Here is a 15,000-nt window from a genome sequence, read left to right on the forward strand (position 1 = left end):
AAACAGGTCTATTATAAAAAAAACAGGTCTATTTAAAAAAAAACAGGTCTATTATAAAAAACAGGTCTATTATAAGAAACAGGTCTATTATAAAAAACAGGTCTATTATAAGAAACCGGTCTATTATAAAAAACAGGTCTATTATAAGAAACAGGTCTATTATAAAAAACAGGTCTATTATAAGAAACAGGTCTATTATAAAAAACAGGTCTATTATAAGAAACCGGTCTATTATAAAAAACAGGTCTATTATAAAAAACAGGTCTATTATAAGAAACAGGTCTATTATAAAAAACAGGTCTATTATAAAAAAACAGGTCTATTATAAAAAAACAGGTCTATTATAAAAAAACAGGTCTATTTGAAAAAAAACAGGTCTATTATAAAAAACAGGTCTATTATAAGAAACAGGTCTATTATAAAAAACAGGTCTATTATAAAAAACAGGTCTATTATAAAAAACAGGTCTATTATAAAAAAAACAGGTCTATTATAAAAAACAGGTCTATTATAAGAAACAGGTCTATTATAAAAAACAGGTCTATTATAAGAAACAGGTCTATTATAAAAAACAGGTCTATTATAAAAAAACAGGTCTATTATAAAAAACAGGTCTATTATAAGAAACAGGTCTATTATAAAAAACAGGTCTATTATAAGAAACAGGTCTATTATAAAAAACAGGTCTATTATAAAAAAACAGGTCTATTTAAAAAAAAACAGGTCTATTATTAAAAAACAGGTCTATTTAAAAAAAAACAGGTCTATTATAAAAAACAGGTCTATTATAAGAAACAGGTCTATTATAAAAAAACAGGTCTATTTAAAAAAAAAAAACAGGTCTATTATAAAAAACAGGTCTATTATAAGAAACAGGTCTATTATAAAAAACAGGTCTATTATAAGAAACAGGTCTATTATAAAAAACAGGTCTATTATAAGAAACAGGTCTATTATAAGAAACAGGTCTATTATAAAAAACAGGTCTATTATAAGAAACAGGTCTATTATAAAAAACAGGTCTATTATAAAAAAACAGGTCTTTTATAAAAAACAGGTCTATTATAAGAAACAGGTCTATTATAAAAAACAGGTCTATTATAAGAAACAGGTCTATTATAAAAAACAGGTCTATTATAAGAAACAGGTCTATTATAAAAAACAGGTCTATTATAAGATGGTGCATACTTATGCAATTTTAAGCTTGCAGGGACAATGAAACCAGACAAGACGGAAAGCGATGCAACACCCAATATTTCATAAATGTATCACAAGCTTTTCCTCACAATATCTATCTCATAGGATAAAAAATAAAACGCATGCTCTTATGTTGAGTTGAAAGGTGAGGATCTTGTTTTTTCACATTTACATCATTTAAGCACACAGATGCATTTACTCCTGTCTGCTGTTAGGAGGCACCCTTCACTGGAGGAGAGAGGAGGCTTCTGGGAAAGGCTTGGACTCTCTGGAGGTAGAGATGACCTCCTACGTTCTGCTGGGCCTGCTCCAAGAGCCGTTCATGCCAGGCTTTGGTCTGGATTATGCCAGTGGAATCGTCCGCTGGCTCACCCAGCAGCAGAACCCGTTTGGCGGTTTCTCCTCCACACAGGTAGAACACGCCTCACGTTTGATGTTTCTGGAGGGATTTCCGCTCTGGACCAGCCTTAACCAACACATTTAACCACGCTGCTCTACAGGACACTGTGGTGGCCCTCCAGGCTTTGGCTAAGTATGGCGCTGCCACCTACAGTCCAGAGGGCAGCACTACGGTGACGGTGATGTCTTTAGGAGGCATGAATGTCCAGTTCATGGTGAATCAGACAAACAGGCTGCTGTACCAGGAAGAGAAGCTGACTGAGATCCCCGGAGAGTACACCATCAGAGCTGAGGGGCTGAGCTGTGTGCTGGCTCAGGTAACATGCACAATGACTGGGAGTTTACCACTTTTCCGTATCCTCAAAGATGATTCCTGAAGGCTTTGTTTGTCTCTGCAGATCTCCATGCATTACAACATCCCTCCTCCGGCCGACTTCTCCTCCTTCAACATCTCCACCAGCACCATGGCTAAATGTGGCAGCAACCCACCGCAATTCATCCTCTTCCTACACGTCAGGTACTTTCTAGTTCCCACGTTGGACACGAAGTGACCCAACCACAAAAGAATCAGTAAATATGTGAGGTGGTGTTGCAGGTATCAGGGAAGGAGAGAGGAAACCAACATGGTCATCATCAACGTCAAACTGCTGTCTGGACACGTTCTGGATCAGAGCTCCCTGAAGCTGGTCAGTAGTCCCGTTTTACTAATCTCACGTTTGTCTCCATTTTCAGATTCTAACTTGTCAAGCAGCTTCGATTCACCTCCCATAAAAGTTATATCAAAACATGAAACTTGACCAGGAGTTATGTGCTTTTTTTTGTCCCTTTGAAAATGAATAGATTACATCTACAACTCTGATGTAGAAATTTTATTCAAGCTTTAAACAGGTCAATAAATATAAAAAAGTTCCTCTGAAAGGTCATTTTGATTTCTTTCATAGCTTTAAATCATCATAAACCTCTCTGAGCCTCCTGAGTCTAACGCACGTCCAACATAGTTTTTTCTTGAACATGCTCAGTTTTGAAGGTTGACTGTTTGGGGGATGCGTAAAAAAAATGTAAAAGTTTTAGTTTCAGCATTGCTGCCAACATGCACTGATGTCTCTCAGCTGCAGGACGACCGCTCGGTGAAGCGCGTTGACGTGGACAAAGGCTTCATCAACATCTACCTGGATGAGGTAGGAAGCGTGGCCGTCATGACGACAGAACATCATGTTTGTGTGCACATGCTAACAAAGTGTGTGGACTGTGTTTGTGGCTGCAGCTGAAGAAGGATGAGACGAGAATCTACAGTGTGACCCTGGAGGGTGGTCAGCAGGTCTGGAAACTGAAACCTGCGGTGGTGAAGGTCTACGACTACTACCAGACCGGTAGGAGCCTCCTCTGATTATCCAGTCTAGCCCGACTCTGTCCACCAGCTCATGTTTCATCACTGCTGCTCATGTTTCAGGTGATGAGGCGGTCGCCCAGTATACATCCCCCTGTGCAGATGGTAAGCAGCTCCACTTTACATTTACAGGCTTTTTATGAGGAAACTGTCGTTTGGAGACGGATGTGCTGATACTCCAAATATCAGACTCAATACATTTTTTTATGTCACACTAACACGGTGTGAATACAAAACATGCAGTTTGTGTTCATTATACATTTTAAGCTTTTTTTTAAAAATGGTTTTAGGCCATCACAGGGCAAAAGTATGTTCCTTTTTATGGTAGACTGTCAGACGTCATGATGATGACGATGTTTTCATGTTTAATGCAGGTTCTTGAACACTGATCTTTCAGTTGATGAAATGGGATTAATTGTATAAAATTGTATTTAATTAATCTGGTAGAGCAGGAAATTTAGGTGTTAAAGTAGCGGCAGAAAGTTAGAGCAGGAAAACAAATTTACAGATTTATATTCATTTGTAGTCCAATTCTTTTTGACTCCATGTACTAATTTACCTTAACATCCTTTTATTAGCTTTTCTTTCAGGCATTTATATTTATTACTTTTATTGATATTTCATATTGTCTTTGTAATATGTTAAAGCTGCAGCGTGGAACAAAGGCAAACGACAATGACGGAAGAATTTAATCACTCTTAAGAAGATAGTCGCTGATGGCTACCGTACATTCATAGCTGTGTAATATGCATCTTAAGTAATTCTTACAGCGTGGTGCTTTTCAAGGTAGCATTACTTTCCGACTTTAAAACTGTGTTTCTGACTTGTTTCCATGGATTTTTATAATCTACATTCCTGGAGCTATCGTTGCCCTGCAGCACCCTAAGGCTGAGAACAACATTTAGCTTTACACCACAGCATCACATGCTAGTAACTGGATATCGACACAGTACCTGTTTTAAATGTGCACTGTGACTGATTCAAAGAAAGCCAAGAGAAGTTTTCAGACAAGAGGAAAGGGACAAAACAAAAGATAAGACAAGAGTCAACATCAGACTGATTTTTAAAGGTTCTGAGAAATCTCGAAGAGATGGGACGATGCCGGATTAGCCGTCGTTAGGGGAGATCTGGGAGGAGAGACGGGACGAAGACGATGCCGGATTAGCCGTCGTTAGGCGAGATCTGGGAGGAGAGACGGGACGAAGACGATGCCGGATTAGCCGTCGTTAGGGGAGATCTGGGAGGAGAGACGGGACGAAGACGATGCCGGATTAGCCGTCGTTAGGGGAGATCTGGGAGGAGAGACGGGACGAAGACGATGCCGGATTAGCCGTCGTTAGGGGAGATCTGGGAGGAGAGACGGGACGAAGACGATGCCGGATTAGCCGTCGTTAGGGGAGATCTCGGAGGAGAGACGGGACGAAGACGATGCTCGATTAGCCGTCATTAGAGGGCGCCACAGGAAAAAAATCTGTTATAGTTCAGTGTTTTAATGAACTCTGTACTACCAGGACTTTTTTCTTTAAGGGGCAGAAAGTACCATAAATGGTATCATACTGAAAGGAAAAATGATATCACCCATTCCATAGTCTGATTCATAAAAATGGTCCTCACAGATCTTTGACTGAAAGTATATTGAAAGTGTGGTTTATTGGAAGTTGTTTTCTGTGCAGGTGACGGCGTTAACACAGTGTAAGACCCACTTCCTGCAGAGCTTCGACGGACCCGTTGCTGTCCATGGAGGAACCAGTTAAAGAAACGTCTCTAAAAATTTTTTAAACTTTTTTTGTTTTTTTTAGCCATGTTTTACTGTGGGTAAAATTTTTCGTTGGGGTATTTTAGGAATTTTATTCTTAGGTCTTGAATGATTTTGGTTTACTTGGTTTTGTCTGCATTGTGGTAGTGGCTCCTTCCATTTGTTCAACACGGGAACATGCACATAATAACCTGGGAATTAAAGGGAAGCAGTCCAGACTCTGTGACCGTTGTTTTTTTTAATAGATTTGACAACAATTCATATTATTCATACATGAACATGACACGAGACATACAGGGTACCAATAACACAGTCTGGTCCGAGTACTGATTGTGAAACTGTGTTTGCTTTCTACGGGGGGTGTAGTCTCATGAGGGGTGATTTATTCTATGTACATGTACCTGCAGATGTTTTGTTGTACCAGTAAAAACCGAAAAGGTAGGTTGAGACATTACTACTGTACAATTTTACACGTAACTGGCAATAAAAGCTCTAAAATAAGTAAAAATTGTACTTCTTTCCATACAATACTGTTTCAGTTCTATATTTTTCCCCCATTCAGGCATATTCTTTATATAAATTTTCTTCTTTTCAGCATACATATAACGGTGAAGTTCATACCACCTACAGCCAACAGACATAATTTAACAGCCTTGCCAGTGTCGAAAAGTTTGGTAAAAGGCAAGAGGGTAGAATATATTAAGGTCTCTTCACTAGTCTTCTATTTTATTTTCTAGAAGTCAACATGTCACCATCTCAGGCACGACAACTATAAATATCATGACTGTACTGACCCACATGAGATCACAGCGCTGTTCGTCCCCCACACAAAATCTGACCACAGTGGATTTTCACAGATTGACGATGGGATGATGGACATTTTCATGACAGCCAGCCGGTTAAAGCCCGAGGCCGTCCTGGCAGAAGTTGGGATTTATTCGCTCTGAACCATCTTCAGGGAGAAAACACTGATTCTTCCAAAGTTCTTAGAGCCTCTGGTGTAACTTCTCCACAGTGACGAAGAAAACCTCATGCAGGGCTGTGCAGGTGCTGCATGGCGTCTAAGAAACGCCAGTAAACTGCTTTCCTGTGGTTGTAGCCTCGTGGCGTGCTGCACTCAAACAACACATGGTCAAGGCACCGTTATTCCACCATGGGTCGCTGCTGGCGTCACAGATGGCCGCTCCCAGCGGCGCAGTCGCATCATCAAGTTAGCTAAAGGCTACTAGGCTTAGAAATTAACTTCTTAGTTCGTTTGTGAGCACACACAGTATGATGGCTTCATCTAGAGACAACGTGGTCACCAGTACAGGGAGACGATGGCAGCTTTGGCGAGACCATTAAACAGTGTTTGGCAGTCAGCCTCTGAGCGGTGTGTGTGTGTGTGTGTGTGTGCGTTCTGTAGCCCATGTGTGATTATTTAAATACTCCTTTAGGCTAGCTGAAAAAGGAAAATAAAAATCAAATAAAATTAAAAAATGTTCCTGGTCCAAAGCTGTACAAGAAGTCTTTTAGTTTGACATTTTGGGTTCTGCTGTGAAAGTTTGACATGAAGCTAATTTTAAACGTCAGCCTGAGACAGTCCAACTAAAACAGTATCAGTTAAGTCAAAGTTATTAGAAATGACTTGGCTATGCTCAAAAATACATATAGTTTTAGAAAACAGATACAAGTCTTTTTGCCCATTTCCAATCTGCTAAGCTAACTAGCTTCAGCTTTAAATTACAGACCCAGAAAGATGTGGCAGGAGGTAGCACATGCTAGGCTAGCATAAAGACTTCGGCTAAATTCTTCACATTATTCAAACAAATTTCAAAAAACAAAAGAAAATTTCTCTAAATGAATAAAACAAACAAGTTAAATCAGAAAACTTCAGCGAAGGCAGCACGAGATACTTTTCCACTGGTGTAAAATGAAATGAGAAAAAAGGGAGACGTGAGGTTTCTGCTTAATCTTTATGCTAGGCTAGGCTAACTGTCCTCTCCACCTGTAGACGTGTCTTACAGGGACTTCCTGCTGGGGTAAAGACTTCATCTCTGATTTCTGCTGTAGGGTTAGGCATTGAGCTGGGAGGGTTAAGGTTTGGGTAACTTTCGCCAACAGTTGCACATCACAAGTATTTTACCTAAAGTGTTTAATGAGCCCCGGTTGGAGTAACTGGAATAAAACCTAAACTCTGAGCAGCGTCCGTTAACACTGGAACCTGATCCTGGTCACCTTCGTGGGAGCTGCAGAGTGAACTCCTGAGGTTCGACGTGGAAGAATATTCCTGTAAGACCTTTGGTAAGTGTGTGTGAAGCAGTACGGGTGAGATGAAACTCTGGATGCTGTTTGATGGGGGGTTCGGGACAGTCATGACTCAGAGGCTGCAGCTCGACTGGTTCAGATGAATGTGGACTCAGATCCCCTCCGTCCCCTGATTCTTTTCTACCATTTCTCACAGACGCTTGAAGATATTTCTGAAACAATCTCAGCCTCTGATGGCAGATTCTCTTAAACTACAGTCTACCTCAGCACAGTCATGATGGAATACTTAAAACGATTGGCATCATGTCATTTGGCAAATTTTCTCTACAAGTAAAAAAGAAATAACGAAAGAAATAATATAAAATCTTCAACAGTAACAAACAGATCTCCATTTGGCAAATAGAAAGGCTGGTAAAGTCTGACAGGTTTACATTTGGTTTATATACGGTGGTGTGTGAGGCTCCCTTTTTACATCCAAACAGAACCACATAGAAAATGTGAAGATGGGAACGCCGGCACGATGGAACGAGGAGTGAGATTATCATGAAACGTGCGGATCCGTGCCGGACTGGAAAGAGGACGTGGATGAGTCCCTGCCGAAGAAAACCGCGCGCCACCTGCACGCTCTCAGTTCATGAACTGCGTGTATCCCTCCGCTCCCGTGACGATCACGTCCATCCAGATCCTCATGGCCTCCGCCGACGGGGCCACCACGTAGTAGAGGCGGTCGTGGGTCTTCACGCAGAAGGTCAGGGAGGGGTTGGGGCTCTGCAGGACAGACGGACAAAAACCACGGAGCAACGTTAGGTTCAGCACTGCTGGGAACTTTTACCTGCAGTGTGTTCATATGAAACCTGAGAAACATGCTGCCACATTAAAAACCACACACTTGACTGAATTATCCATTATCTCTCATTCTAAAAGGAAAAAAAAGGTTGGAGACGTTTCACCATGTGATGAAAACATGAGCTGATAGTGAATCTGATGCAGCAACACGTCTGGAAAAAGTTGGAACAGGAGCAACAAAAAATACCTGGTACAAACCAGAAACACCTGGAGGAGCATTGGACAACTAACCAGGTTACCTGGTAACAGGTCAGTAACATGACTGGTATAAAAGGAGCATTTCAGAGAGGCAGAGTCTCTCAGATGGAAAGATGGACAGAGCTTCACCAATCTAAGACTAACTGGATCTAAAACTTAAGAAAAATGTTCCTCAGACTTTGAAAATCCTCCATCTACAATGTAGAATATCATCAGAAGATTCAGAGAATCCGGAGGAATCTCTGTACGCATGGGACAAAGCTGGATGCTGGTGATCTTCTGCATTAAAAGCAGACATGATTCTCTACTGGAAACCACTGCATGGACTCAGGAAGACTTCCAGAAACCACTGTCTGTGAACACAGTTCACCCTGAAACCCACAAATGCAGGTTAAAGCTCCATCATGCAGAGAAGAAGCCAGATGTGAACAGGATCCAGAACCAGCTTCTTCCGTCTTCTCTGGACCAAAGCTCATTTAAAATGGTACATAAAGGTTTTAGAGCAACATCTGCTCCCATCCAGACAACGTCTCTTTCAGGGAAGACCTTGCAGATTTCAGCAAGACGATGCTGAACCACATCCTGCATCCATCACAGCAGCATGGCTTCACAGGAGAAGAGTCCGGCTGCTGAACTGGCCTGCCTGCAGTCCAGACCTTTCACCAGTACACAACATCTGGAGCATCATGGAAGCAGAAATCCAACAACCAAGGTCCAGGACTGTAGAGCAGCTAGAATCCTGCATCAGACCAGAATGGGACAACATTCCTCTCCTAAAACTCCAGCAACATGTCATCCCAACATCTTCACCACTACACTGAACATCATCATCCTCGCTGACTTCAGAGTAGCCAGAGCTGCTGACGGAGCACTGGGACAGGGCATCATGCACGCCCCCAGACGATGAGGAGGCAGCTGCAGGTAAACCAGCTGCTGAACTTGTGGGTAAAACGAGGAGATTTCTGTATATTTTGTGAAGGCTGTTGACTGGTTAAACTGGGATCACTGGGACAGAAACGGGAATAAGCAGGTCTGCTGGATGCATCGCTGGGAAAGCAGAGTGAATGCTGGGGAGAGGCGGGTGGCGGCAGCATACCTTGGTGGCGCTGCGCAGGTGGTCATAGTACACCTCTTCTATGGCCTGGAAGTAGATCACACCCTTCAGCTTGGTCTCGTGTTTGTCTGTCGGAGGAAAAGAAGAAAAGTTTGGTTAAAAAGTAAAATATTGAGAGAAAGACGGACTGCTGGAGAAGAAGAGAAGCTCTTCCACCTGGAATCATTAAGAAAACTTTGATCCTGAGCAGCGGGTTTGTGGTGATGGATGGGAAAAGACAAGCGCAGCAGTTTTCCTCCTGTGTGTAAAGCTGCGGAGCTCTCATTGTATTTTCAGACTCGACTGCAATCTTACGCTACTCTGGTACACGATTGCAGCTGGTTTCATCAGCCTCTGCAGAGCTGCAGTAGGAACCGGTGGGGAACTCAGCACTCCTCTCCACCTCCAGGCACAAACACTCTACCAGCCAGCTGAACGAGTAGTAGGTAGAAGCGCAGCCTCATTTCGAGGAACAACACTTTAACACTAGAAGTCCCAGAGAGGGGTCAATGGACCTTTCTACCTTTACAACCCAGAGATGGGTCGATTGACCAGTAGGATTTTAGCTAAAATCCTGTCTTAAGCTGCGAACAGCTTCTTTTGTTTGTAGACGAGTCAATTACTGGCACACCCCAGGAGGGCGCATACTTAGGGGAGACACTGTAGACTCTTGAAACCGGACTGTCAACTTTTGCCCAAAGCTTGGCTTGAGACACTGCTTGGTCCCCTGAGTATGAGATTGGAGTAGACCTCAAACAGATTCAGAAAGGTTTTCCTGCATTCTGGTATATTTCAAATAATTAAAAATATATTTGATATGATATATGATATATACCTCCTCGACACATTTGTGTGCTTTTAGAAGAAAAAAAAAAGATAATCATTGTGGGCCTTCAATAAAAAAGCAAACAATTTAGAATGATATGACAAAATGATGAATTCATATTTTTTTTTAAAATCACTTTAAAAGGTCCAGCTCTCCTCTTTTCATACAAATGAAAAAATACAAATTTTTCAAAATTTTTGACCAATTTTTCAAACTTTCTAACCCAATGTTCATGTACCTTATGTCCAAAAAGCCCAAGCAATGAACAATTTTGAATATTTAAAATGAACATTTTTTGATTGTGGTGGTACAGGCAGGGTCTGTGAGTAAAATGTCCAGAAGCATTAGTGTCTAAGTCAAGAGGGCATAAATGTCAACATGACAAAGATATAAAAGAACAACTGTGAATTTTTTCCAATGCTTTTTATTTTTGTCATAAAAAAAACAACAAAACAGTTAAAATAATGCAAGTAATGAAACAATTTCACAAATATTTACACAAGGCTACAGTGGCATGCCCTTGTGTGAATGGCTTTTCTGCTCTTTCAGCAGTCCGTCTGTGCTAAGTCCAAACATGCTTGGCACTTCCATGGTATCTCCATCCTGCATTTGCCACATGTGTATTTGTAGCAGTCAACACATCTTACAGTTGCGCAATTGTTCTTGCATCGATGGTTGACCTGACATTTTGCCCTTTTCCCAGGGCTAGGTGTGGGAGGTTGCTGCTGAAGCAGTTGCTCCTTATGTGCCTTCTTCTGACTCACATGAGAGTTGGCCAACTCTTTCGCGAGCTCAACCAGGAAGTCCACTCTTCTCTCCTGCACTCCGGTGCATTCCTTATGAAGAACATGAGCGTTCACTGCCGCCATGTCGATCATGTTGTAGAACACGGCGACTGGCCATCTCCGTGTTCCTGCACGCACGCTGTACTCCCGCACCATCTGGTCCATCACATCCACACCACACTTTGTGGTGTTGTATTGTGTGACAGTGTTTGGCTTCCTTTTGGTGGTATTCTCAGTCTCAACCACATTGTGCATGCTGCTGAGAAGATAGACAGTCTTTTTCCGTTTCGGCGCATATACTGTGAGTGTTGCACCAGTGGTGGAAAACACTCGAGTGGTGAATTTAGTGTGGTCCTTCTGTCTAGTTGACTGAGGAATTTCCCGGTGAATCTTGTTGACTGTGCCAAGGATGGTGGTTTTCCGGCTAAGCAGTCGTTGCGCAAGGGACAGCGATGTAAAAAAATTGTCTGTTGTTACAGTTCTGCCCTTATCCATGAACGGCTCCATCAGCCTCATCACTACACTCTCAGAGAGTCTCTCTCCACTGGGACGACTGGGGTCCTTGCCAAGATATGGCAGGATATTGCAAATGTACTTTGATTTCAAGTCACAAGCCAGCCAAAACTTAATGCCAAATTTGTCCGGTTTTGTTGCAATGTACTGCAGAAAACTGCAGCGAGTCTTTGTCGGGAAAAGCTGTTGATCAATAGTGATGTGTCGACCAGGGTTATAAGATCTGATGCAGTTATTGACAAAAGATTCCCACAGATTAGAAATTGCAGCAAACTTATTTGTCTCCACTCGCTCACTGCGTGTGAACATGTTATCAAAGCGTAGGTGTTGCATGATGTTTTGGAAGCGGTTTCGGGCCATAGTAGCAATGATTCGTGGGTTTCCCAGCTCTGCTGACCAATTGTCACGTAGTGATGGAACTTTCTTCCCCCCCCCGCAAGATAATAATTGCAATAAATGCCATTAGTTCTGGGAGGTTCATGAACCAATCTGCCTGCTCCTTTTGCCGTGCATGCTGAATGGTCCATTCTTGAATGCTACGAAGCATTTCAAGTGTTATAAAACAGAAGAAGCTTTGAAGACGAGTCCGGATACTTCTTCTGGCCTTAGCAGTTGGCTCTCCATCTGTGCCGTATGGTTCTATTGGGGTGAAATTGAGACATGTCCCCAGCTGTTCTTCATGCCACACTGTGCCATCTTTAGCCATCTCTGTCCTCTCACTTCCCAACCGAGCCCTCTTTTCTGGCAGTGGAGCAGTCTCATCATCTGCAAGGTAAACAATTTCACAATTTCAGAGGACGAAAATAGGATGTTTTGGAAATAAGATTAAAAAAATCCTTTATTTGTACCAAAATGGAGAAATTCCAGTGTTGCAACTCACAGTACAGGACAAAGCAGAAAGAAAGAAATTTGTCATACCAAAAAGTTCAATAATAGTTTCAAATCTTACCTGAAGACTGCTCAGAGTCAGAGTCCGAATCCAGCTGAATTTGTATCTCTTCTCCATCTGAGTCACAAGGGTTTGTATCGCTGAGGATCAGGTCCAATGCCTGCTGAGTTGTAAGCCGCCTCTGCATTTTGCTTCCTTCTATTTGTTGGAGGTGAAGCTAGCTACTATTTATCCCCCTCAGCCCACCATCCCCCACTGCCACAGAATTTACCAGACGTTTCAAGGTAACAAGGAGGGGCTGGATGCAATGGGTGCATTCCTCAGGTAATGGCTGCATTTACAAATGAAGAGATGCTAATTTTTGCCAGCAGAGTCGTCAGTTTGGACTAAAGGTCTTTCGACCCTTCTCTGGGACTTTAGGGAAATATCAAAATTCCTGGGACTTCTAGTGTTAACGTGCAGCTATTATCTGCTAATGATCTCTTTAGCATTCAAACAGCCCTGAATTTGCATCTCATTTGACTTCATCCTGCTGGAGGTTGATTAGCAGGAATTAGTGCCGCTCATTGCGAGGCGTTCAAGGTCAGGAGACGAGGCTGCGCGCTGCATCTCAATCAGCCTCCTCTACGAGCTGCCAGAGTAATCTCTGCACGCCTCCTCGCCTGGAACACTTTCAACAAGGTGCACTTTAAGCAGCTTTGAGCGGAAGTTCTGAGGACTTCAAAGACCCGACGGTGTCCCACGGCTCCAGGCCCCCTTCACATCACACCGCCACATGCTCTGCTCAAGGTCTGCAGGACGAGCATCCACCATGTGTCGCGATGTTTCCACAGCTTCCTGTTTACCTGATGCAACAACAAACACCAACACACACCGAACCTGAACGTTCCAGGACTACAGACACGGTGGATAACCTGAATATTAACACGGTGTGACAACCATCCATTTTACTGTAGAAGTAATGGCACATGAAAGAATCCAGGAACGACCGAAGGAGAACAGGAAGCAACATTCAAAGATCTATCAAATAAATATATATATTGTCCTTTAATTTGGCTTCTTGAAGCCTCAAAGAGAAGGAAACGACTTCCATCTTTAAGATTTAATAAACTATAGTCATACAGTCTGGTTTCAGACGGAATGAAACTGGAATTAATGGTAAAACCTGAAATTTGCTCACATGTAGGTTGTGAATCTAAGAGGTTGAAATAAAGAAAAAAATGGACGAGAGTTGAATGAGTTTTGGCCTGTGCAGGCCGCCGTATGCCTGCTGGAGATCAGAGGCTGGCAGAAACACTGAAGGCATCCAGGACGGATGTCTCTAACGTGTCTCTGACGCATGAGAACATGCTGCAGGTGGACCAGGAGGAGGAAGCCACAGCAGCCCAGTGGTCGAGCTGCACCTGGAGGCTGTCCTGGACCAGATCCGTGGAAAAACCCAGAAAGGCTTGTTAAGGAAACTACTGATACGATAGAGTGCTCTTCCTTGTTTATACGTAAATACAGCAGGTCCAGATGTGCCCCCGCCCACCACAGGCCTGGCATGCACATCATTTCCAGCCTGATTGGCAGTTACCGTCTGCACAGACATAGTAGAAAGCCTCACTTTCCAGTTCTTAGCTGCCAGGAGGGGCAGAGGTATGGTCTATGTTCTACATGCTGCCGTGTGATTGGCCGGTTGGTGAGCAGGTGGAGAAGTTGAGCAGTTCCGTCGGTGAAATAAGGGGCGTGAAAACATATTGAAAACAAATTTTGTGATGTTTAATAATGTGAGTAGAAGATTTCAGGTTCCTACCTGACAAACAATAAAACATCCACATTGGTTTCCAGCATATTCAGGAATCATATCTAACTTTTCATCCTTCATTTCAGGAAGTTCCCTCTTTTATTTCTGCAGCTCAGACACAGACAGAGACCCAGCCCAGCCTCTCTACAGCTGGAGACCCAGCCCATCCTCTCTACCGCTGGAGACCCAGCATGGCCTCTCTACCGCTGGAGACCCAGCATGGCCTCTCTACCGCTGGAGACCCAGCATGGCCTCTCTACCGCTGGAGACCCAGCATGGACTCTCTACCACGGCCTCTCTACTGCTGGAAATCAGAGCATGAACTAGAAGCTGCACTCAGTCTGAACTGGAGGCGTTTCTTACCCACGTAGTAGGAGAAGGTCCGCTTGAGGCGGTCGAATACGAACCATCGTTTCTTCCAGGACTTGATCTTTCCTCCCATCTTTACCAGGTAGCCCTTGCACATCTTCTCGGTGAGGATAAGGTGGTAGCACGTTTCCACGCTGTGGCCTGACGACTCCACGTGTGAGCGCAGGTCGAACTCCTCCTTCCTGATGGGCAGGTAGCGGGTCATGGGCCGGGCCTGGATGGACAGAAACATGCTTATTTTCCACTTTTCCACCATGAGGACTTGACTCGTCCCACTTCACTGACCTGGGAGAAGTTCTTGGACCTCATCCTGACCTCCTTTTCCACGAGCTGCTGGCGGTGCAAAGCTTCATCCTGCAGCCTCTTCTCTGCATCCTCCCTTCTCCTCCGCTCCTCCTCCAGCATCCGACGGCGAGCCAGGCTCTCTCGTTCCTGAGGAAAGCCGCTTTCATTACGTGTTTTTCTGACCTGAGCCCAGCACACCTTTTCTGGCTCCTCACTCATGCATTTATGTACATTCTTCCCTCCCTGCTGGACTTCATCACCTTCATCATTTTCATCACATTCACAAAGACAAGCAGAGGCCAAAAACACAACTGACCCTACAAACTAAAGTTTTACTGGCATGGAGCTGGACCGGACTGGGTTAAACTGGAACTAACGGGATTTCAATCAGCATAAATGGAATTACAATAGAAAACATTTCATC

The 15,000-nt window shown here is 43.2% G+C and overlaps 2 protein-coding genes across 11 annotated transcripts in view; one reads left to right on the plus strand and one right to left on the minus strand.

The window, feature by feature from the left end:
- The window catches only part of LOC121646581 (alpha-2-macroglobulin-like protein 1), a 53,527-nt gene extending 48,773 nt beyond the window's left edge, over positions 1-4,754 (plus strand). The window contains exons 29-36 of the mRNA XM_041995645.1: positions 1,413-1,609; positions 1,698-1,913; positions 1,995-2,113; positions 2,192-2,282; positions 2,706-2,774; positions 2,861-2,966; positions 3,047-3,088; positions 4,657-4,754. Coding sequence (XP_041851579.1) covers positions 1,413-1,609; positions 1,698-1,913; positions 1,995-2,113; positions 2,192-2,282; positions 2,706-2,774; positions 2,861-2,966; positions 3,047-3,088; positions 4,657-4,679 — 863 coding nt within the window. The 3' untranslated portion in view covers positions 4,680-4,754. The remainder of the gene's footprint in view (positions 1-1,412; positions 1,610-1,697; positions 1,914-1,994; positions 2,114-2,191; positions 2,283-2,705; positions 2,775-2,860; positions 2,967-3,046; positions 3,089-4,656) is intronic.
- Positions 4,755-4,958: 204 nt separating this feature from the next.
- Positions 4,959-15,000, minus strand: part of phldb1b (pleckstrin homology-like domain, family B, member 1b) — a 125,058-nt gene continuing 115,016 nt past the window's right edge. For 6 of the 10 annotated variants that reach the window (XM_041995646.1, XM_041995651.1, XM_041995649.1 and 3 more), the window contains 4 exons: positions 14,577-14,759; positions 14,286-14,505; positions 9,127-9,212; positions 4,959-7,754 (listed from right to left, as the gene is read on the minus strand). In XM_041995646.1, the coding sequence (XP_041851580.1) occupies positions 7,614-7,754; positions 9,127-9,212; positions 14,286-14,505; positions 14,577-14,759 (630 nt within the window). In that variant the 3' untranslated portion in view covers positions 4,959-7,613. The remainder of the gene's footprint in view (positions 7,755-9,126; positions 9,213-14,285; positions 14,506-14,576; positions 14,760-15,000) is intronic. The other 4 variants (XM_041995655.1, XM_041995648.1, XM_041995654.1 and 1 more) reach the window with 1 other exon arrangement.

The sequence above is a fragment of the Melanotaenia boesemani genome, chromosome 9 (genome assembly GCF_017639745.1).
Source record: "Melanotaenia boesemani isolate fMelBoe1 chromosome 9, fMelBoe1.pri, whole genome shotgun sequence".
Lineage (NCBI taxonomy): Eukaryota > Metazoa > Chordata > Actinopteri > Atheriniformes > Melanotaeniidae > Melanotaenia > Melanotaenia boesemani.